Source organism: Oncorhynchus gorbuscha, linkage group LG19 (assembly GCF_021184085.1).
Source record: "Oncorhynchus gorbuscha isolate QuinsamMale2020 ecotype Even-year linkage group LG19, OgorEven_v1.0, whole genome shotgun sequence".
NCBI classification, from domain to species: domain Eukaryota; kingdom Metazoa; phylum Chordata; class Actinopteri; order Salmoniformes; family Salmonidae; genus Oncorhynchus; species Oncorhynchus gorbuscha.
The window spans coordinates 48,980,668-49,004,851 of NC_060191.1; the positions used below are offsets into that span (position 1 = coordinate 48,980,668).

General features: G+C 42.2%; 2 protein-coding genes across 37 annotated transcripts in view; both read right to left on the reverse strand.

Moving 5' to 3' along the window:
• Window positions 1-14,970, reverse strand: part of LOC124005815 (LIM domain kinase 1-like) — a 73,779-nt gene extending 58,809 nt beyond the window's left edge. Inside the window, exons 1-2 of one of the 2 annotated variants that reach the window (XM_046315381.1) lie at window positions 14,729-14,970; window positions 7,257-7,356 (exon numbers count right to left, since the gene is read on the reverse strand). In XM_046315381.1, the coding sequence (XP_046171337.1) occupies window positions 7,257-7,356; window positions 14,729-14,786 (158 nt within the window). In that variant the 5' untranslated portion in view covers window positions 14,787-14,970. Of the gene's footprint in view, window positions 1-350; window positions 441-7,256; window positions 7,357-14,728 lie in introns of those variants that run through there. The other variant, XM_046315384.1, reaches the window with a different exon arrangement.
• Window positions 14,971-15,267: 297 nt separating this feature from the next.
• Window positions 15,268-24,184, reverse strand: part of LOC124006069 (elastin-like) — an 89,280-nt gene continuing 80,363 nt past the window's right edge. For all 35 annotated transcript variants that reach the window (XM_046315818.1, XM_046315810.1, XM_046315815.1 and 32 more), the window contains 6 exons: window positions 22,764-22,835; window positions 22,198-22,239; window positions 21,224-21,316; window positions 18,472-18,516; window positions 16,953-17,021; window positions 15,268-16,803 (listed from right to left, as the gene is read on the reverse strand). In XM_046315818.1, coding sequence (XP_046171774.1) covers window positions 16,754-16,803; window positions 16,953-17,021; window positions 18,472-18,516; window positions 21,224-21,316; window positions 22,198-22,239; window positions 22,764-22,835 — 371 coding nt within the window. In that variant the 3' untranslated portion in view covers window positions 15,268-16,753. The remainder of the gene's footprint in view (window positions 16,804-16,952; window positions 17,022-18,471; window positions 18,517-21,223; window positions 21,317-22,197; window positions 22,240-22,763; window positions 22,836-24,184) is intronic.

Genomic DNA, 24,184 nt, shown 5'->3' on the forward strand with positions numbered 1-24,184 from the left:
ACCCTGTGACATCATAGCCTTTCCCTTCCTCCTCCTCCTCCTCTTCTCTCCCTTCATCCCTCTGTCTGCCAGACGGCTGGCCTCTCAGTCAAATACAACTGGCTTCTCACAGCCAGTTAACTACAGCCAGCTTCACATATTCAACCAAAGTGGGATAAAGGGCCCCCTATCTTCCTAGCCAATACTACTCAATAAAGGGTCCCCCATCTACCTTACTCATTTCCATGTTACACTATCTGATACCACACACAAACACATATCCTATTCATCAAAGACAATACAGGCTAGCAGAAAGTACATTTTTTAATCGATTAAAACCCCTTAACAGTTCCTGTTTCAGTTTTACCAACCTTTTCCTGCGACTCTGGTTCCATTCCATTTTGGATGGAGGAGAGAGGAGACGGAAGCCCCTCGGCGAATCAGGTGATGGTTTAGAAGGAGATAACATTTCCTTTAGCCAATTAAGACGATCCTTGAAGAGGAGTCTGTGTCCTAATAGGAATCCTAACAATTCAGGTGATCTTTACAAAGGAAATGGTGTCTCTTTGTTAAGAGCCTCCGTGGCCAACCTTGTAGCTACCGCAGCACAGTCAGAAAATGTTTTAGGCGGGACACAGAACAGACCTATGAGGATGAGCATACTAGTCTCGCACTGGTACTTTCAAGTTTCACTTCCTTACTGATCCCCCTACCAAATCCCTACTTTCAAAACACAAGTTTCACATCAGAAGCATGGTCAGGAGGGAAAGGCCACAGAGCCTAACAATTCAAAACAAAGAGAGTGGGTGTCTTAAATAGTTGCCACAGAGCCATACAGTACAGCTATAGTATACACTATTATATAATATATCATTATGTAGGGTTAAGGATTTAATCTGCTGTGCTATCCATCAGTTACGACAGATCATGTCACATGAGTACCATTATACCACATCAGTAATAAGAAAAATAACACACTGATGTCTAAGGCCATGCAGCAAACAGCTTGAATCCTCTTTCTAACTCCCTTCTGGCACATCTTTTAAGATAAGTCTAGTGGTTATAAATATGGTGTATGGCTATTTACAATGAATGCATCAATTTTAAAACAGCTCTTTTAAGATGAGTCCTCGTTCTTAAAGAAGGCAGAGACAAAGAGAGAAAAACAGAGACAGAGAGAGAGAGAGAGAGACAGAGAGAAAAAGAAACAGAAATGAGAGGCAGAGAGAAAGAGAAGAATGTGCCTTAAGAATGGAAAGGCTCTGGGGGGTTTCTGTTGCATGTCCTTGAGAAATTGACTTCTTTCAGCCCTGGAGGAGTGTATGTGCGTACTGGAGTGTGTTAGTGTGTGTGTGTCTGTGTGCATATACTGTATGAGCATACGTCTGACCAGCCAGGTATTGATTGAACCTGGGTCATCCGTGTGACAGTACTGTACAGTATTTGTGTGTGTGACATGCAGGGTTGCCAATGTGCTGACACAACAGAGCTTGCAGTCTGTTTTTTAGCCATTGGGGGCAGCAGAGCAAGCTGGCAGAAACAGTTACAGGACCTCGCTCTCTCAAGAGAATATCATGTCTGACTTTTGATAGACCATGAACTGATAACTCCTATGAATGAGTATGTGAGTAATTTCGTTCTATTAAAAAAATAAGTTATGACATTAAACAAAAGTTAATACTCGCAAAGGTTACTTTCAAAACAGGTAAATGATGATAGCATTATGTGTATGAAAAGCATATGTTTTTTTGACCCCTGTAAAGAGACATACCATGTTATTGTTCCTGCTGAGTCAATATCTTTCTACTGTACACCTGCGGTGTGTGTTCCCAACTTCCCAAGTGTCAAATATCAAACACTAATCTCACAACCTCTAAATTACATTCAACAAATGGCATCCTATCCACCCAAGAGCAAATTCTCCTTAAAGTCCTTCCACTGAGGGCCATCCAAAGAGTCAAGTAGTAGAGATCCAATTCTTGAGGGAGAACTGAAACATCAGTCAATGCCATGGATGCCTGCCTAACAGACTCAGTACACTACCAGAAGGAAACTTGTAAACTGGACTCTATCATCGATTGTAACATAAAACGCCTCTCTCCGAGTTCTGGGAGTGAGGTCAAAAGCAAAATATCCTTACCGGCTTTTAAAAGCATGAATGACAACTCAATAAAGCTAAACGCATGGTTCTGAGCGGTATGCTTTGTGGTCTCTGGTTTCTCATGGTGAGCCCTGGGACTGCCCCACGCTGAGAGAGTTGGAGGATTGACTAATAGGAACAGGTTTCTCCGTGAGAGCGCCACAGTATTTTCCCATGAAGCTGCTGTTCCTGCTGCCACTGGCTCTGTGAACAGCGCACACACACACACACCACTGGCGTTCTGTGAGGACCATGGAGTTTTTCCACCCCTGAGAATCCCAACAGCCTCCAAATAATACATTCCAGCTATTTTCCCCCATTTAGTTTATTTTTATCTGCCATTCTATCGCTCACTGAGCTTTCAGTTCTACTTGGGGACCAACTAGCTGACGGGATGGTTGGAGTGTGTTTTCATGATTTTCTTATGTTTAGCCCTAACCCTATTTTTCCTTCTGTGTTGCTTGAGGGGAGTAGGGGGACGCAGGCGGCTTTCCAAAGACGTCTCAGATCAGGAAAGCCATCTTAACCCCCCCCTTTTTCCTTTACCATGACAATCCCTCCCTCCCCAAGGGAAGGATCAGAAATCTATTACCTCCATATTCTAGACAGACAGGGAGAATTAGAATGTGCCAGCATGCATGTTAGCCCTTAGCTATTCTATCTGTAGGAAGCAGTTACTGTTTTTTTACTTGTTGTGTTATTGAACAGATAGGACAGTGAAGGGAAGACAGGAAAGGTAAGAGAAATGCAAGTCAGAAAGGCAATGTGTGGAAGTCGTCTCTCTCCAGTGACCCAGATGTCCTCATCCTCAGATCTCCCGTTGGGTCATCCAGCAGTGCTGTGAGTCACTAACGCAACACCAAGCACCCAGGCCAATTTTCCACACAGAAAAGAGAAACCCCACTAGCAGACTTAGCAGAATGAGAACAGTGGATAAAGGATACAGGGGACAGTTTTTACAGAGAGAGCCAGGTTCAGACTAAACACACAGCATCGGACTAATGGATGACACACTGCTGACGACTAGCAAAGGGATTCAAATGAACACAGATCATATGCTGTGACAAGACCTATGTGCACGTATAGCCCATACATATAGCACAACAAAACACAAACAACTACAAGTGCATGGTGTAGTTAGCGATATGGGCCAGTTTCCAAGATTCAGTAATATGTGTCCTGTAAACCGTCCCAAAATGGTCTACTTATGAGGTTAATAAGCGGTGGTAGAACAAGGTAATAACAGTGCCTGTGTGGGTCATTTTTAATGATTTCTAAATGAGAAACATATCAAAGAGATATCCTCTGAGTGTGACAGGGTGATCTGATCTCCTGCTTCCTGAACTAGGTTTGTCATCCCAAGAACACAAGAGTGCAAAACCGAAAATAAAACTAAAGAGACAGGGTGGGAGCAATTATGTAAGCAAGACGACGACGACGACGACAACAACAGGCAGTGTCCTAATAATAACATCCCAATCTCCAGCGGGCACACTACTTTCTGGGAAAAACTGTCTGGTTTTCAAGCAGAGCGAAACAACTTCACCAGCTCCTGGATTAATTAGTTAGTCAGTATAAAGGGGAGTTGCACAACCAGGGAGGGCTGATGTTTGTCATGGTCTGTTGCATCACATACTGTACATATAGAACAACAGCATCATTGGGCGGAGGGTGGTTCTGTGGCCATGTTAAGTTCAAGTGTAGGTCAGTGATGGGAGGGGTGTAGATTAACTAATTTACAACTACTCTCGTTACTGTAATTGCGTAGCTTTTCTGAAAACTTGTACTTTTTTTTGTATTTTTCAGCCAGTAATTTGACTTCTACTTTTTACTTCTAAATGTCATTAAAATAACAGTACTTCTACTTGAGTAGGATATTTCAGTACTTTTTACACCACTGGAAGAGGGTGATTGAGAGTGAATTGAGTGAGGAAAAGAGGGAGTGAGTGAGAGAAAGAGTGTGAATGGGTGAGTGAGTTAATGTCAGCCAGTCCCATGGACAAGTAACAAGTAACAGAGGGGTGAATGAGGGATTGAATGGGTGAAATAATTATTTCTGGAGTCTGAAGTATATTGAAGTCTGGCAGATGTACTGTTTATGCACTTCATTTTGTATTGCTTTATTATTTATCAATAAAAATGTATTGCTTTGTATGTTTGACTTATTTTTTAAATGTTAATAATATATATAATTATATAGATATAATTCCGCAATAGATTTATTTTAAGTCCCATCAATATTGCCATCATGTTGTAAATCACAGCTGGCCAGGTACATTGTTTGCTGCCTTCATTCGGGATGCTTAGGACAAAAAAAGAACAGATGTAACTAAGGCTGGGAATGTCAATACAATCAAACTACCAAGGGCAATGATCACAAGTCAGTCATAACATGGCTAATATACTAGCGTATCTATTTATGTAGCTAAAAACACAGAGCCTAACATTAGCTAAATAGGTAGCTAGCTGTAAGGAGGATGTCATGTCATTGGAGGAGTGGGTTAGTGACTGACTTTTCCCCCTCGTATCGTTTTCTCAGCGGCTCCACAGCTAGAGAAGCACGTGTCATTTGGTTAGCTAGCAAGAAATGCTAGCTGAACGATTGTTATCCAGTTAGCATATCTCATGCATTCGAAAATTCACTCTGGCAAGCTATCGACTCCGATTTCAGAGCACTCGTCTTGAGTGTGCCAGAGCGCAGAATAACTGATGAATTTACAAACGCTGAATATGACCGGTTAGTAAACATAGGCAAAAACAAGTTAGTCAGTCATGAACGCTGTTCCCTCTATACTCCGAGACTTCCGCTGCGCAGAAATATCAGCCCACAGACAGAAGCACAAGATTGAACTTCACTCAACATTCTAAGGCACTGGTCACCAAGCGGTCGATCGTGATCGACTGGTTGATTTTCAAGGCATTTCTAGTCGATTGCCAAACATTTATGTAAAAAAAAACTACCGATAAAGCCTTGTGTTCCTATTTTATTTTATTTGTCCCGGGCTGTTGGTGGTAGGTGCACCCGATTCAGCTGCCCTGAGTGCCGGGCAGACGAACCGTTGCCATTTTGAACCATTTCATTTGTCTGAAGGTACAAACTCTGCCTTCCCGGCGCGACCAGAGAGCAAGTGAAGTGCACTATAGGCCTACCGCTGGACAATCGAATGGCTCAGATGACCTTGTCAGCAGTAACGTAGCAGTAGCAGGCATAACAGAAAGCTACAGCAAAGTTGATAATGTGAGATTTCTAAACTTTTAAAACCATGACTAGAGAGACTGTCAGCAAATACAGCAAAGAGCTGCAGGTTTTATGAGAGTGTTCATGTTTCAGTTCTTACTCAGCACTGTCAACACTTTGTATTCAACACTTTTATAAGCCATAGAATGCGCGTCGTTCCTACTTCCCTTCAGAGCTATAACAAGCACTGCAGCAGTAATGAATGAGTAGGAAAGTAGAGCTGCAGGATTGCATTGTTATTATTAGCGGATTGGGTCTTAGTTCACTTACAGATCACTTCCTCAGTTCATAGGAATAACAGCACAAATTTGTGCATGAGGCAGAAATAATGCGGTGTAACTTGAGTTACCATCAGCTGGAAGACCGTGTCCCTTTTTGGTCAGACTTAGTGGAGGAAAGGGAAAGCGCAGGGATGTTGAGAGGCAGACCCTCCCGCCTTCCGCTGAGACTGACTACCATCAAATTAACGACACAACAGTGACGGGCCTGATCACCAACAACGATGAGACATCCTATACAGAGGAGGTCAGAGACCAGGCAGTGTGGTGAGAGCATCCTGACTGGTTGCATCACTGCCTGGTATGGCAACTGCTCGGCCTCCAACCGCAAATCACTACAGAGGGTAGTGCGTACGGCCTAGTACATCACTGGGGCCAGAGCTTCCTGTCATCCAGGACCTCTATACCAGGCGTTGTCTTAGGAAGGCCCTAAAAATGGCCAATTACTCCAGACACACTAGTCATAAACTGTTCTCTCTGCATGGTAAGCGGTACCGGAGCACCAAGTCTAGGTCCAAAAGGCTTCTTAATAGCTTCTACCCCCAAGCCGTAAGACTCCTGAACAGCTAAACAAATGGCTACCCGGACTATTTGCATTGACCCTCCCCCATTTTGACACTGCTGTTTATTATCTATGCATAGTCATTTTACCTCTACCTACATGTACACCTACATGTACATATTACCTCAATTACCTAGACTAACCTGTCCCTAACCCACACATTGACCCGCACAATCCCCTATAGATAGCCTCGTTAATGTTATTTTATTGTATATTTTTTTATTTAACTAGGCAAGTCAGTTAAGAACAAATTCTTATTTTCAATGACAGCCTAGGAACAGTGGGTTAACTGCCTGTTCAGGGGCAGAACAACAGATTTGTACCTTTCGGTTACAAGTCCAACACTCTAACCACCAGGCTACCCTGCCGCCCAAAAACTGTTTGTTTTTTTAAATGTTCTTTTTTCTCCTTTTTTTCAGTTTATTTAGTAAATACTTTAACACTTAATTTTTTCTTAAAACTGCATTGTTGGGCCTCCCGGGTGGCACAGTGGTTAAGGGCGCTGTACTGCAGCGCCAGCTGTGCCACAGAGACTCTTTGTTCGCGCCCAGGCTCTGTCGTAACCGGCCGCGACCGGGAGGTCCGTGGGGCGACGCACAATTGGCCTAGCGTCGCCCGGGTTAGGGAGGGGTTGACCGGTAGGGATATCCTTGTCTCATCGCGCACCAGCGACTCCTGTGGCGGGCCGGGTGCAGTGCGCGCTAACCAAGGTTGCCAGGTGCACGGTGTTTCCTCCGACACATTGGTGCGGCCGGCTTCCGGGTTGGATGCGCGCTGTGTAGAGAAGCAGTGCGGCTTGGTTGGGTTGTGTATCGGAGGACGCATGACTTTCAACCTTCGTCTTGTTGTAGCGATGAGACAAGATAGTAGCTCCTAAACAATTGGATACCACGAAATTGGGGCGAAAACGGGGTAAAAAAAAAAAATTAAGTTAAAAAAAAATCCAAAACTGGTCATTATGAATAAGACAAGTAGCATGAACATCAGTTGTCTGTCAAAAGATTGACAGGAGAAGAGACTGACTGATCAGTGAGAGGAGACTGTTTAAGCAGTACTCACCTGAAGCATACAGTGTGCCAGTCATTGTTGAGTGCCTGGAGATACTGTTCATCATAAATCCGTTGTCTGCATCCCGCACACACGGGCAAGCTTCTGCCAGCTGTAATACATGACACACACAGTTAGTGGACAGATCAAAGGACAACATGTGCGCTAGCTTAACAGTTTGCATGGCTCATATACAGTGCATTCGGAAAGTATTCAGACCCCTTCTCTTTTTCCACATTTCCATATTCTAAAATTAATTAAATTCATGTTTTTCCTCATCAATCTACACATAATATCCCATAATGATGAAGAGAAGCAATGTTTTTAGAAATGTTTGCAAATTTATACAAAATAAAAACAGAAATACCTGTTTCCATTGATCATCCGCTACAAGACCATGGTGCTTGCCTACGGAGCTGTGAGGGGAACGGCACCTCAGTACCTTCAGGCTCTGATCAGGCCCTACACCCAAATAAGGGCACTGCGTTCATCCACCTCTGGCCTGCTCGCCTCCCTACCACTGAGGAAGTACAGTTCCCGCTCAGCCCAGTCAAAACTGTTCGCTGCTCTGGCTCCCCAATGGTGGAACAAACTCCCTTACGACGCCAGGACAGCGGAGTCAATCACCACCTTCCGGAGACACCTGAAACCCCACCTCTTTAAGGAATACTTAGGATAGGATAAAGTAATCCTTCTCACCCCCCCCCCCTTAAAAGATTTAGATGCACTATTGTAAAGTGGCTGTTCCACTGGATGTCATAAGGTGAATGCACCAATTTGTAAGTCGCTCTGGATAAGAGCGTCTGCTAAATGACTTAAATGTAAATGATCATCCTTGAGATGTTTCTACAACTTGATTGGAATCCTCCTGTGGTAAATTAAATTGATTGGACATGATTTGAAAAAGGCACACACCTGTCTATATAAGGTCCAACAGTTGACAGTGCATGTCAGAGTAAAAAACCAAGCCATGAGGTCGAAGAAATTGTCCACAGACAGGATTGTGTCGAGACACAGATCTGGAGAAGGGTACCAAAACATTTCTGCAGCCTTGAAGGTCCCTAAGAACACAGTGGCCTCCATAATTCTTAAATGGAAGAAGTTTGGAACCACAAAGACTTTTCCTAGAGCTGGACGCCCGGCCAAACTGAGCAATCGGGGGAGAAGGGCTCCAGAATCTAATGATAACTCTGACAGGGCTCCAGAATTTCTCAGTTAAGATGAGAAAACCTTCCAGAAGGACAACCATCTCTGCAGCACTTCACCAATGAGGCCTTAATGGTAGAGTGCCCAGAAGGAAGTCACTCCCCAGTAAAAGGCACGACAGCCCGCTTGGAGCTTGACAAAAGGCACCAAGGACTCTCAGACCATGAGAAACCAGATTCTTTGGTCTGATAAAACTAAGATTGAACTCTTTGGCCTGAATACCAAGCGTCATGTCTGGAGGACGGCTGGCACCATCCCTACGGTGATGCGCGATGGTGGCAGCATCATGCTGTGAGGATGTTTTTCAGGGGCAGGGACTTTGAGACAAACCAGGATTGAGGGAAAGATGAACAGAGCAAAGTACAGAGAGATCCTTGATGAAAACCTGCACCAGAGCACTCAGGACCTCAGACTGGGGCAAAGGTTCACCTTCCAACAGGACAACGACTCTAAGCACACAGCCAAGACAATGCATGGGTTTGCTCCTGGACAAGTCTCTGAATGTCCTTGAGTGGTCCGGCCAGAGCCCGGACTTGAAACCGAACAAACATCTCTGGAGAGACCTGAAAATAGCTGTGCAGCAACGCAACCCATCCAACCTGACAGAGCTTGAGAGGATCTGCAGAGAAAATGGGAGAACCTCACCAAATACAGATGTGTCAAGCTTGTAGCGTCATACCCAAAAAAACTCAAGGCTGTAATCACTGTCAAAGGTGCTTCAACAAAGTACTGAGTAAAGGGTCTGAATAGTTATGTAAATGTGATATTTCAGTTTTTATATTTTTTACATTTGCACACCAAAAAAATGTAAACTTGTTTTTTTTTGCTTTGTCATTATGGGGTATTGTGTGTAGAATGAGGGGAAAAACTATTTATTCCATTTTAGAATAAGGCTGTAACATAACAAAATGTGGAAAGAATCGAGGGGTCTGAATAATTATCACTACTGGTGATGGAGTATGTCAATATATTATTGACCAAGGGTTGATAGCTCTGTTTCAGTGGAAAATTCTTTAAAAAGCCTGACAAGTACTCAAAAGCGAGTCTTCAACTATATTTCTGGTTGACTTAATTTTTTACTGTTGACGCCAAATGACACAAATACTTTCTATACAAACTAAACCATAGCACCAGTTAGACAGCTAAAAATAGTTTTCATCAAATGACCCTCTGTAGCTTCAAGGCACAAAATCACCCAATTTCATAATGGAGGGAAATTATCCTCATTTAAGATAAGCTGAATGTTGGAAATGTGGGATATTTTCAGGGGCTTGCAAATGTGGCTTTTATCTTTTACTACAGTTCTTAGAAGCAGAGCTTTGGAGTGGTGGATTAACACAGAAGAACCACATTAATGTATTCTATGCTGCTTTTACTTGCGGGAGGATGTAGGTGTGTGTGTTTAGAATGATCACAAGAGCATTTGTTTTCCCTGTAAATCCAGAATGAGAAAAGTGTGGATGTGGTAATCACACAGGAACATGGTGTCAGAAAAAAATGACTATTTATTTGTAGAGGATGAATAAGATGAACCACAACATAAGATTATGTTCATATGTGAGCAATGGAAAGTTTCATCTGAGAGAGAAAGCAAAGGAGTGAGAGGGAGTCAGAGAGAAATATTGACAGAGCGAGACGAGAGAGAGAACAGCGAGCAAGAGCCAGAAAGCTGCCACAAAGTGCTCGGATCTTCATAAATCGGTTTCCTCGTTTTACATTTGTCATTGTGACTTGTCACTGCCTTTTAGGGTTCAGTGAGTCCATTACACCTTATTCCAGAGGTCTCGGCAGCCCTTAAAAAGTTATTGGCTTCATCACAAATGGCACCCTATTACCTATATAATGCACTACATTTGACAAGAGACCTATGGGGCCCTATTCCCTATGTCAGTGTTTCCCAACCCTGGTCCTTGGGTACCCCCAATAGTACACCTTTTTATTGTAACCCTGGACAAGCACACCTGATTCAACGTGTCAACTAATCATCAGGCCCTCAATGAGCTGAATGAGGTGTGTTTGTCCAGGGCTACAACACTAAGGTGTACTGTTGTGCTCGAGGACCAGGGTTTGGATACATTTCCCTATATAGTGCATTACTTTGACCAGAGTTCTATGGGCCCTGGACAAAACGAGTGCTCTATAAAGGGAATAAGGTGCCATTTGGGACGTACACCTAGATACAGTGGGGTCCGAAATTATTGACGCCATTGATAAAGAGGACCAATAGTGACTGTATAAAATACAAAATACTGAGCTATATTGTAAAAAACGAATAACTTGGGAAATCGTGTTCTTTTAGAATAATATAATTGCTCAGAGAAAGAGATTTTGTTTAACAAGTAATTATTCATACCACCATGATATGCTAACCTCTCGTTATTGGCAATGGTGAGAGGTTAGCATCTTGGGGGGAATTTTATTTATCACATGCTTTGTAAACAAGAGGTGTAGAATAACAGTGAAATTATTACTTACAGGTCCTTCCAAAAAAATGCAGAGAGAAAGAAAATTACAAAATAATAGATAAGTAATAATAAATACACAATGAGTAATGACAACTTGATTATATACAGTACCAGTTAAGCATTTGGACACACCTACTCATTCAAAAGTTTTTCTTTATTTTTTACTATTGTCTGCATTGTAGAATAATAGTGAAGACATCAAAACTATAAAATAACACATATGGAATCATGTAGTGACCAATAAAGTGTTAAACAAATCAAAATACATTTTATATTTAAAGATTCTTCAAAGTAGCCACCCTTTGCCTTGATGGCAGCTTGGCACACTCTTTGCATTCTCTCAACCAGCTTCACCTGGAATGCTTTTCCAATAACATTGAAGGAGTTCCCACATATGCCGAGCACTTGTTGACTGCTTTTCCTTCCCTCTGCTGTCCAACTCATCCCAAACCATCTCAAGTGGGTTGTCGGGGGATTGTGGATGCCAGGTCATCTGATGCAGCACTCCATCACTCTCCCTTTTCATCATATAGCCCTCACACAGCCTGGAGGTGTGATGGGTGATTGTCCTGTTGAAAAACAAATGATTGTCCCACTAAGCACAAACCAGATGGGATGGTGTATCGCTGCAGAATGCTGTGGTAGCCATGCTGGTTAAGTGTGCCTTGAATTATAAATAAGTCACTGACAGTGTCACCAGCAAAGCACCCCCACGCTTCACGGTGGGGAACCACACATGCGAAGATCATCCTTTCACCTTCTTCGCGTCTCACAAAGACATGGCAGTTGGAACCAAAAATCAAAAATTTGGACTCATCAGACCGAAGGACAGATTTCCACCTGTCTCTTCTTCTTATTGGTGTCCTTTAGAAGTGGTTTCTGTGCAGCAATTTGACCATGAAGGCCTGATTCACACAGTATCCTCTGAACAGTTGATGTTGAGATGTGTCTGTTACTTGAACTCTGTGAAGCATTTACTTGTGCTGCAATTTGATTTATACGACTGCCCTTAAAGTAACTTACAATGTTCTTGAAATGTTCCGGATTGACTGACCTCCATGATGGACTGTTGTTTCTCTTTGCTTATTTGAGCTGTTGTTGCCATAATATGGACTTGGTCTTTCACCAAATAGGGCTATCTTCTGTATACCCCCCTACCTTGTCACAACACAACCGATTTTATCAAATGCAAGAAGGAAAGATATTACACAAATTACCTTTTAACAAGGCACACCTGTTAATTGAAATGCATTCGAGTGACTACCGTAATTGTACAATCTTCTAAATGGCATTACTTTGGCAGTTAGTGGAAGAGTAGTTCAATGCTCCAGCTGATCTAACAATGGAAACCTGATCTTGCAGCGAAATATCTGGTCCATCTTTTCTTTTTCACAAATGTTTTAGTGTAGGCTATATAATTTGCCTCCCCTAAGTCATTGACAGTATTATGTATCATCAACTTCCAAAATATAGTGCACTATAAATGGGATAGGGTGCCATTTGGGACACACACAAGATATTTTCTGGGCAATGGGTCCCTTCCCCTGCAGTGGTTCAATATTAGGAAGTCAGCGCTGGAGTAGTTGTATTGATTGTATTGGCCAACACATCTACTCTGCACTAATGGCCCTCTCCCAGCCTCTCTCTGACTGATCTGCTATCCCTGACGACCGCTGGTGTTGCGTCTCAAGAGGGCCAGACTCCAGTCCATCACAAACTGATACACAGACACACGGAGTCAGCAGCACTAGTCAGATGCCCTGTCTCTGTCACAACTCACATAGACGCAGGCAGCCAGGCAGGCGCGCATGCACACACACAAATATTATGCATGTGCATGCACAAACACACAGCGCACACACTTGTATGGGCGCACACACATTTACTCAGCTCTGATAAAGGGTGACACTCGAGTTTGGGTGCAGTCATTCACACTGATATGAGCTAAACATTCTGTAATCAAATCAAATTGAATGTTATTGGTCACATACACATTTTTGACAGATGTTATTGCAGGTGTAGCGAAATATTTGTGTTTCTAGCTCCAACAGTGCAATAATATCTAACAATTTCACAACAATACACACAAATCTAAAGGAATGGAATTAAGAATATATAAATGGGCAATGTCAGAGCAGCATTAGAGTAGAATACAGTATATACATATGAGATGAGTAATGTAAAATATGTAAACATTATTAAAGTGACTAGTGTTAGTGTTCCATTATTAAAGTGGCCAGTTATTTCAAGTCTAAGTATATAGGGCAGCAGCCTGGCTGTTTAACAGTCTGATGGCCTTAAATTGAAGCTGTTTTTTAGTCTCGTGGTCCTGGCTTTGATGCACTTGTACTGACCTCGCCTTCTGGATGATAGTGGGGTGAACAGCCAGTGGCTCGGGTGGTTGTTGTCCTTGATTATCTTTTTGGCCTTCCTGTGACATTGGGTGCTGTAGGTGTCCTGGAGGGCAGGTATTTTGCCCCCGGTGATGCATTGGGCAGACCGTACCACCCTCTGGTGAGCCCTGCGGTTGCGGGCGGTGCAATTGCCATACCGGGCGGTGATACAGCCTGACAGGATGCTCTCAATTGTGCATCTGTAAAAGTTTGTGAGGGTTTTAGGTGCCAAAACAAATTTCTTCAGCCTCCTGATGTTGAAGAGGCACTGTTGCATCAATGTGGATAGGGGGGTGCTCCCTCTGCTGTTTCCTGAAGTCCACGATCAGCTCCTTTGTTTTGTTGATGTTGAGTGTGAGGTTATTTTCCTGGCAGCACACTCACAGGGTCATCACCTCCTCCCTGTAGGCTGTCTCATCATTGTTGGTTATCAGGCCTGATGCTGTGTGTCAGTGGCACACAATGCAAGGCCCAAGTGCATACCATTTTCATCTCTGAACAAAATCTGATTTCAACAACCTGTTAAGTGAACCTGCACTAGTAGGAATATACTACTAGTAATTGTACACCCTTCTAGTGGATTTACTTTGACAATTAGTGGAAGAGCAGTTTAATGCTCCAGTTGATCTTACTATGGAAACCAGATCTTGCAAAGGAATTTCTGGTTGATTACCCCTCCTGTGAGGACCCAGTAACAACATTGTCCAATCGGATATTTAGACGCCCTATCCTGTTGATATTACTAGGCTACTTGTCATAGACAAGTTTCCTACCTATCCTTTTTCATAAATGTTATATTGTAGGCGTCATTATTTTGTATATTCAACTTCCACAATATAGGCTAGTGAGCTAGCATCATTGGAACTAGTTACATTGCAACTAGGCTAAACGAGGTCATGGAATCACAGGAATGGAATGCCAAGAAAGGGTATTGATTATTTAAAAGAAAGTCTAACTATCAGTTTTGAAGTTGTGTTGTTGTGGGTCAGAGCAGTGCTGTGGTTTCAATGTCCCATGTAATTTGTATTTAATTAGATTGAACTAACCAAAACATTAACAGTTCTAATACCCAAATTATTATACTTCTAAACACCATCCCGGTCGTGTTATCATTATGCAGCGGGCTTGTGTTACTCGGAAATAAAAGAGAACGACTACCTACTTGTGTTATTGCAGCAAAACAAGGACATTCTTTTTTGATCATTTTCAAAGAATACATGTCACCAATCTCACCCTCCAAAAACACCATAAACAATGTATCTATTGTGTTGTATATTATGAATTCAGTGTAGCATCTCTGTTATCGAGCGATGAAGGGTTCACTACACTAGCTCTAATAACATCTCCCGCACTGACACGTTTCAAGACACCCGCTATCGTCTTTCCAGAGAAAAACTGCGTATTGAAAACTTGAACTCACCTTCCTCCTCTCCCATACGTTCGTCCTTCCAGTTACAACAGAACAGCATCAACCTCATTCACTCTCCGACTGGGAGCTCTATGAGAGCCTGCCTCTGATGAACAGATAACCGGTCTAGTAGTGTTGTGTGTCTGTGTATATGCAGCCCGCTGGACGCCCCTTAAAGCTTGACACTACTTCGAAAGATATTCTGCGATTTATTCGAAGAAGCGAGGATGGGCGAATTAAAACATTCCGGCAGGGGACAGGAAGCTATGGGTTGGCCAACCGACAACAATCCCTGGAATTTTTGTCTGCGCAGCAAAAGCACAAGCAACTGAGAGCAGAGAGGAAGGGATGCGCAGTGCACCCATCACAGAAATGAGCTGTATCATCTAGTCTATGAGAACAGGCTGGAATAGGCTAGTTGCATTAATAAAAGACTAGCCTACCTTCAGCCATTTTAAAGTTCTTGAATAACATTTGAGCCATTGATTCATTTTGATATGTTGGTGCAGTTTTGGTGCAGATGGAAAAACGCTGATGCCTGGGCACAAATGTGTATTCATTAAAACAATTTTATTTAGTTTTTTTACTGAAGCAATTAAAAGGTCGGTATTGCTGGGCACAAGTCAAATGTGCTGTGAAAATCAGATGAATACTATCCCACGGCACAGGGCAGCGGCCCCTGACAGGTGCGGCTCACACAGTTCATAAAAACCATCACGGAGTAGGCTAAAAGAACTGAAGAGAGTGAGAGTCATGATAACCCAGGGCTATTACTACAACATACAGTTAGTTGCCTTATTCTAGATTACACAAATCTTGAGTCTACTTTTCTGACCAGAAACATTTGAAACTTGAATAATGCAATTTGCATAAATTAAACTATGACTGCATGTGAAACTAGAATGATTCCAGATATGCATAACATTCCAGGCACTTAATCTTGGACACCAGAAAAATTATACATAATTAAGAAAACAAAATGTTCATGTCATACATACATACATAATGTACAATACATGCCAGAGCAGTATCGAAAGGATTTGAATTTTACTTTTACATTTTTGTAAAACCTGCATTTCTAAAAACTAAAAACATACAAATCATTTAAGAAACAAAACACACCGCATTTCAAATGATTGGTACAAACCGACACAATGTGTATGATATGAATATCACTAAAGATCACCTAAAAATCTTTTGAACACCTTTGGATTGATTGTCATCAGCTTTCCCACATTCAGAGCAAAACCTGCTCTTCATACTTCACAAGTTTGGCGGAAATCAAGGTAAGAAGGCTGAAGATAGGCTACTTAAACCATGGCACTTAAAATAGTTACTGATGGCAGATGGACTGTGAAACCTGTGCCCACACACACCCGCTATGCCACTGCTATTTCACCCAGGGCTATAAATAGCAGCAGAGATGATAGAAAGCCAGAGGAGGCAGTTCTGATACATGGCCAAAGTTTATCAGCACTTTACCAACCATACCTCTTGAAGCTCAACCCTTAGTTTGACGTGTCAGTATGTGAAGATCTCCAACTTTGGTACACACAGACACTAAGCAATTGGGGATACTGCAGTAGAGGGATGTACTGTCACAGAACTGGTGCTTCTATGGCTGGAGAATCTTTCACATTCTCCTTTCTACCCAATCACGCACACATCTATGGCAACACGTGCAAGCGCACACGTACACACAGCCACATAGGCAAACATCCACACAAACATGCCCACACACATGCACGCACACACAACTACTGAGTATAGCTACTAAAAGGGGAGCATCGCAGGCATGTCAGTAAGAGATGATGAGCACCATGACCACTGTAACGATAAAGGCACAATCAATAACACCAAGTCACATCAAATGTGTGCAAAAGTCTGGGTCGGTGGGTTTGTATAAAAAATATCAAATAAAGTACAACATATCTTTACATACTGTAATGGGGGATTTTGTGCATTTAAAATGTACATTCTAGATAATGCAGTAGCACCATTGTTTCTTGAAATTCAACTTCTTCTCAAGAACATCCTCTACTTCCGCCTTCCACAGTATTTGCTTTGGCATCCAGCAGCAACTCCTCCTGTTCCGAAACCACATTGGAAAAGAGGATATTTTTAAATGCATGCATTTGAAAGACGGTTCGGATTCATGCATTTCTACTTGGTCCGGAACCAGATTTAAGAATTATTTTGGTCACATGCCAGAGGATGTGTGTGTGTTTTATCGTACCTGGTCTGTAGCCTCCTCCTCCTGCTCCACCAAGGAAGCTCTGGAGTGGGCCATACTTGGCTGCTTTGGCTGCGAAAAAAGTTAGTGACCACAAAAGCACCTGTGATTAACATTTTTTTTTACAGTGTTGGCAAGTAATATCCTGAACAACTCTAATGTGTTTTTCTAACCACACTGCACAGATGGGTAAACTTTATGGACATCTGTTGCTTGACCACTGCAGCCAAGAGCCCCAGTAAGCCTGGTGAGTCAGTTAGCATACGCTAACAGGTTGGCTAACAACAAACACTAACAGGTTGGCTGTCCGCATATGCTAGATACAGAGGGGCTATTGATATTCACTTGTGTTGCGACTGCAACAGATGCTCCAAATCAATAGTCTTAATGAATAATTCTCAGCTATTACAAATGTATTGATTTGAACTGCAGGTATCCTACAGTAGGTTGCAGGCTGTACTCAGAGGTGTTAGCGGTATGTGTGTAATATAATGGGAATACTACTTGATCTATGCACCATAAAGGGGCCTACATTGATAACACGTAATAATTTATGATACTGTATTAGCACAAATAATTGGCAATAGCACATCATTTGGCATAATGTAGATTAGACATTTAGACCATTCTTGTGATAAGTGTAAACATGTGAAAGATTTAAATAGTTTTAAATAGTTATATAAAAACCCATGTGAGTGTAAGTCTTATCTACTAAAAGTAATAAGAGCTAAGATATAGCTGAAAAAGTGGATTCCAATTAGTCAAGAACATATGCTGGGTAATTTCTCCCCTGGCAGTGCCAGTATACAGTTGTGGGCTACTAGCAAACATATGCGCTGACAGAGAAGGCTGGTGGGAGGAGCTATAGGAGGATGGGCTCATTGCAAATACTGGAATGGAATCAATGGAATGGTATCAAACACTCCGTTCCATATATATTCCATTCCAGGCATTATAATGAGCCCATCTTCCTACAGCTCTTCCCACCAGCCTCCTCTGGCGCAGCACTACAGAAACAGACTGACAGTGACTGTTGTGAATTTATTTTAGGTTAATATCCCAAAGATTTCCACGCAATATCAGCACAGCACTACTGGAGTAGCACATCAAATCCTCTAAATCCTGACCTGTCATAGGTTTTATTAAACTAGCTGAGAAAAACCTGCCTTGCTTTTTGAAACATAATCCCACCGTCAGTAATCTTCCCTGTGCTCAGGAAAATTCAGATTATCAGACTCACTAGGCATTGGTTGGTACACCATCTGCACTGACAAGTACTCACTGTTCTATCACCCCCCCCCATCCTCTCATTCTAATCTCATCCAAATAATCTTATGTGATGTTCTCCTCCGCTAAGAACTGACTGATTATAATAAAATAGGAAATGTACCAGGTGTAAGAGAAAATCTGAAAATTTCAAGCAAATCTTTCCCCCTTGCACTGGCTGTGTAGTGTAACGTTTGGCTGAGTAGGTAGGACAACAGTTACTTTTCAAGAGGTGAAAGAAGGAAGACACCAGTACCTTGTTGAGGAGTCAGTGGTGCCGTCTGGCCTGCTCCATATGCTCCTAGTAAACAGACAACGTTTAAACTTAAGAAAAAGCATTTGGAGTTTGGAAGGAATGAGATGATTTTTGCTAAGGGCGATTCATGTTTAAAATAGCACAATGTAGTATAATCTTAAAACACTTTGATTAGAAAGTTTTCAGATAGAGGGGGAGAGAGCTGAAGACCCTTTCTTCATTGAGCATTGGAACACACAAAGCAACCAAAACACACTTGGTCAGACAGATAACCAATGGAAAGTGCCCGTGTTTTGGTGAGTCATGAACTAGAATGATCAGTATGGGACTTTCTCAGTCAAAACAGGTATAGTCATAAACACACTATCAATCTGATTAGAAAACAGCAGACATCACATAATCACAAGAGGATTTTCCCCATGTAATGATGACGTGCTTTGGAATTTATGTAAGACAAAATGTAGAGACTTTTCAAGAAAGTGCGATTATGTTTGAGCATTATCTGATAGAGTAACAACCACATGCTTTTACTAATACTGCAATAGCAAAATACCATGTTTTGGTCTCATTACTGTCTTTGTAAACAAATAGTAAAACATGAATAGATATCTAGTAAACAAGCACACTGCAAGGGCAAAGCCTTCACTGATGCCAGTAAACAGTCTGCATTTCAGACTAGACAGGAATATGCAGCAGAGCTCATTAAGTCATCCAAAAACCAATTCATTATTCCCAAGGGTGGTCACACCATTGAGACATCCTGAATTAAATCATTATTTTTAATCATGTCAAATGTAAGAAATTGGAAATTAACGGTATTTATATGTTAAAAGAAAAAAAGCTACCAATAGAGATTTGGTTCATTTCAAATATAATGCTAGACATCATCATCATGTTGCCAGACAAAAGTCATTGACAATTCAAGTTAATTCCATATCATCAGTAATAATAGGAATTGGGACTTTTCCATTTGAAGCTGTAAATTGAGGAGGTTACCAGGAGTGTTTGATGTTTTCTGTGTGTGGGCAATATTTGCACCATGGTAGTAAAACATTAATACCTGATTTGCATGGTCAGAGTAGCTATCCAATTCACAGAAGCTACAGTAAATGTGAGAGTAATTAACAACTAGGGACCACGCTAAGAGAGAGAGAGAGAGAGTAAGAGAGAGCGAGAGAGCGAGAGAGCGAGAGAGAGAGCGAGAGAGAGAGAGAGAGTAAGAGAGAGAGAGAGAGAGAGAGAGAGAGAGAGAGAGAGAGAAGAGAGAGAGAGAGAGAGAGAGAGAGAGAGAGAGAGAGAGAGAGAGAGAGTAAGAGAGAGCGAGAGAGCGAGAGAGCGAGAGCGAGAGCGAGAGAGAGAGAGAGAGAGAGAGAGAGAGAGAGAGACCGAGAGAGAGAGAGAGAGAGAGAGAGAGAGAGAGAGAGAGCGAGCGAGAGAGAGAGAGAGAGAGAGAGAGAGAGAGAGAGAGAGAGAGAGAGAGAGAGAGAGAGAGAGAGAGAGACCGAGAGACAGAGAGAGAGAGAGAGAGAGAGAGAGAGAGAGAGAGAGAGAGAGAGAGAGAGAGAGAGAGACCGAGAGAGAGAGAGAGAGAGCGAGAGAGAGAGAGAGAGAGAGAGAGAGAGAGAGAGAGAGAGAGAGAGAGAAAGAGAGAGAGAGAGAGAGACAGAGAGGGACCAACATTCCAAACACCACCTCAATCAAAAAACAATGATGATTATTTTAATAACCATTTAAGTGCTCAGAGCACCCAATGTTCCCCCTCAATTAATTTAATTAGGGGAAACTAAACCAGGTATGGGGAAGTTGGCTGTTCCTTTCAATTGTCTCTAGATCAGTTTCCTTCTCTCTTTATCTGGTTAGCTCTAATAGGAAAGCAACAGGCTTTAGTTCACTTCCTGATCCAGGTAGAAACAGGGGGTAATCATGGGCAGTGAAAGATCCACTAGCACTCTGAGTCAGGTTGAATGTTTGCTTTTATATTTTGTATTTACAGTTCAGCTGGAAATGTCGAGACGGAGACAGATAGTAGGGGCATAGACAGAGGGTGGCTGAGACAAGGCTCAAACCCCTGTTGCCAGTGGGCATATGTGGTTAGGAAAATAGGTCAGGTTTAATTGACAACTATTCTTTTGATGGTTCTGTTGAGGGGCTAGCCTATTTGACCTTGAAATAACTGTTGGCGACTATTTCTTAGTCTTAAACTCAGTTTTGCAAAATTATGTCAAGTCTGTCAGAAGTCTAAACTTACGGCCAATCAACACTTTTCTACATTTACTGTAAGTGAATGATTGGGGCATGCTTACAAAGGGGAACTCAAAGTGAATGCCCTTGCTTCCGCTATCTTCACTGGATAGTAAAGATGAAATTTGGTTCAAACTACAAGCTCTTTTTGTTCTACTTTTATCTTTATAGTTCCTGGGTCACAACATCCCATTCTCTATATAAAGCTATAACAGCTAAAAACGTTTTTTATCCTTTTCCCTTTGTCTCTCTAGATGATAAATGGCTCTGTGCTGTTGTCTCTGTGGTAGTTGCCACTGATAAATGGCACCGTCAGTGTTCACGATGATCCTTGGGGTTCACAATACAAAACATGCAATACAAAATAACCTTTATGGAAAATGACCATCACCCCCCCCACACACACACGCTATACATAAGAGATACTGTAATAACAACAACTCCATGTTTATGTACACATACTGTACACACAGTGCATCTGACTATCACATATAGCGGTTATACACGTTACCCGGGTAGGCTTGCTGTGGGTAGCCTCCACCTTGCTGTGGGTAGCCCCGTTGTTGTGGGTAGCCACCTCCGTAATTTGGGACCGCACCAGCACCTGCAAGGGTAACACAGCAAAAATGAACAAAACAACAACAACACTACATATACTGTATACATTGTATATACTGGTCTACATTTAGACAGGGTTACACACCCTACTGCAGCTTTGGTCTCAGACTTAACTTAAGCATGGCTTTTTCCTCAACAATTAATGGCCGAGCCCAGAACACAACCAGTCAAATTAGAACATACAGTATGAACTGAGAGGTAGCATCAGGTCATATGCATTGTGTATGCATATTTACCAGGCCAGTGTATTTATTCAAACTATTTAGCTACAGTATTTATCAAAAGGCTAATGGTGCTGGATTCTCCTTGGGTAACAACATTTGCATACAGTATTAGCAAAGTTGTACCATATGTGATAGCATGTGAAACAGGCAATATGTTGTACTGTGGGGTGCTCTGCTCTCTGTGTCAGGGAATATTTGACCAATGGTTGGTGGATAATAGCCTGCAGGCATTGACTAGTCAGTATCCGTGGAGCCTGAGGCAGAGAGCAGTCTCTCCACTGCTGGACCAGCGTGATAACATTCATCCCAAACAGCGAGGGAGAGGAGGAGAGGAGAGGATGCTGAAAGTTCCACAACCTTGGTGATACACTTCCAAGTATAATCCTGAACATAGTCAAAACCCTGCCAATGTGTCAACATAATCCTAACCATATGAAGACATGATATGTGCCATGCTAGTCTTGCGATGTATCACTTGTCAGAGAAGTCTTTTCATCACAATGTTTTGACAGTGAGTCTTAGTGAGGTGATACTATCCTGCTACTTATGTGTGTGCATTTTTACCAGTTTATGAACATGAGGATGAAACCTCACAGTTAACTACAGTAAACTACAGAAACTACAGCAGGACAGTCAGTCTCACCTGGATTATAACCAGCACCACCAGCACCCAGGTTACCATAACCTATTGAACAGGAGAGAGTGGAGCATTACTGAAGAGTTGAGATATAGTTGAACGATTTTCAAATACTATTTGAACCCAGGTCTGCTGTTGAATATGGCTAAGCTGTAGGCAGGAACATCTTGTATACAATGATGGAATCCTACTTCCCCTGGCAGAGCTCACGCAGTACTGTTATGGGCAGAATAGAACGACTCTCCAGAGGTCTGTGCTGCTAGCTCTAAACCGTCACACTTTGATGTTGCAAAAACCGTTACAAACTAACTCTGCTTCTGACGGTAATCAGTCTCCACTGGGAGTCTCCACTGGTTTCTTCTGTCTTGCCCTACAGTACTGTACCCTGGGGGATCCAGTGTCTGGAGTTGATATGACTCAATGATCAACATTTCTTACTACTTTTACGATAACTCCACTCCAAAATAAAGATAACAACACTGTGCTATGTTGTTCATATGAGTTAGATTGGATAAGTAAGACTAAAACGTGTAATTAGTACAAAGCTGGGCTTTATGTGTCAGGATTTTTACCTGGGGGTTTGGGTGCTTTTTGACCTGCTCCTGCCCCTGTTCCCAGACCAACACCAGCAGGATACCTCGCACCTGAAACATGTGACTGGATTAGTTCTCCAATAGCCTCATGCCAGGCATCTAGTGGGTGAGACTAATCCTCCACTAAGAACATGGTTGAAATTTCACACACTGGGTACAGTTGAAGTCGGAAGTTTAAATACACTTAGGTTGGAGTCATTAAAACTCATTTTTCAACCACTCCACAAATGTCTTGTTAACAAACTATAGTTTTGGCAAGTCGGTTAGGATATCGACTTTGTGCATGACACAAGTCATTTTTCCAACAATTGTTTACAGACAGATTATTTCACTTAAAATTCACTGTATCACAATTTCAGTGGGTCAGAAGTTTACATACACTAAGTTGACTGTGCCTTTAAACAGCTTGGAAAATTCCAGAAAATTATGTCATGGCTTTAGAAGCTTCTGATAGGCTAATTGACATCATTTGAGTCAATTGGAGGTGTACCCGTGGATGTATTTCAAGGCCTACCTTCAAACTCAGTGCTTTTTTGCTTGACATTATGGGAAAATCACAAGAAATCAGCCAAGACCTCAGAAAAAAAAGTTAAAATAATCAAAAGTCTGGTTCATCCTTGGGAGCAATTTCCAAACGCCCGACGGTACCACATTCATTTGTACAAACAATAGTACGCAAGTGTAAACACCACGGGACCACGGAGCCGTCATACCGCTCAGGAAGGAGACGCGTTCTGTCTCCTAGAGATGAACGAACGAACTTTGGTGCGAAAAATGCAAATCAATCCCAAAACAACAGCAAAGGACCTTGTGAAGATGCTGAAGGAAATGGGTACAAAAGTATCTATATCCACAGTAAAACAAGTCCTATATCGACATAACCTGAAAGGCCGCTCAGCAAGGAAGAAGCCACTGCTCCAAAACCAGCATAAAAAAGCTAGACTATGGTTTACAACTGCACATGGGGACAACGATTGTACTTTTTGGAGAAATGTCCTCTGATGAAACACAAATAGAACTGTTTGGCCATAATGACCATCGTTATGTTTGGAGGAAAAAGGGGGAGGCTTGTAAGCTGAAGAACACCATCCCCAACCGTGAAGCATGGGGGTGGCAGCATCATGTTGTGGGGGTGCTTTGCTGCAGGAGGGACTGGTGCACTTCACAAAATAGATGGCGTCCTGAGGATGGAAAATTATGTGGATATATTGAAGCAACATCTCAAGACATCAGTCAGGAAGTTAAAGCTTGGTCCTAAATGGGTCATCCAAATGAACAATGACCCCAAGTATTCTTCCAAAGTTGTGGCAAAATGGCTTAAGGACAACAAAGTCATGGTATTGCAGTAGCATTCGCAAAGCCCTGACCTCAATCCTATAGAACATTTGTGGGCAGAACTG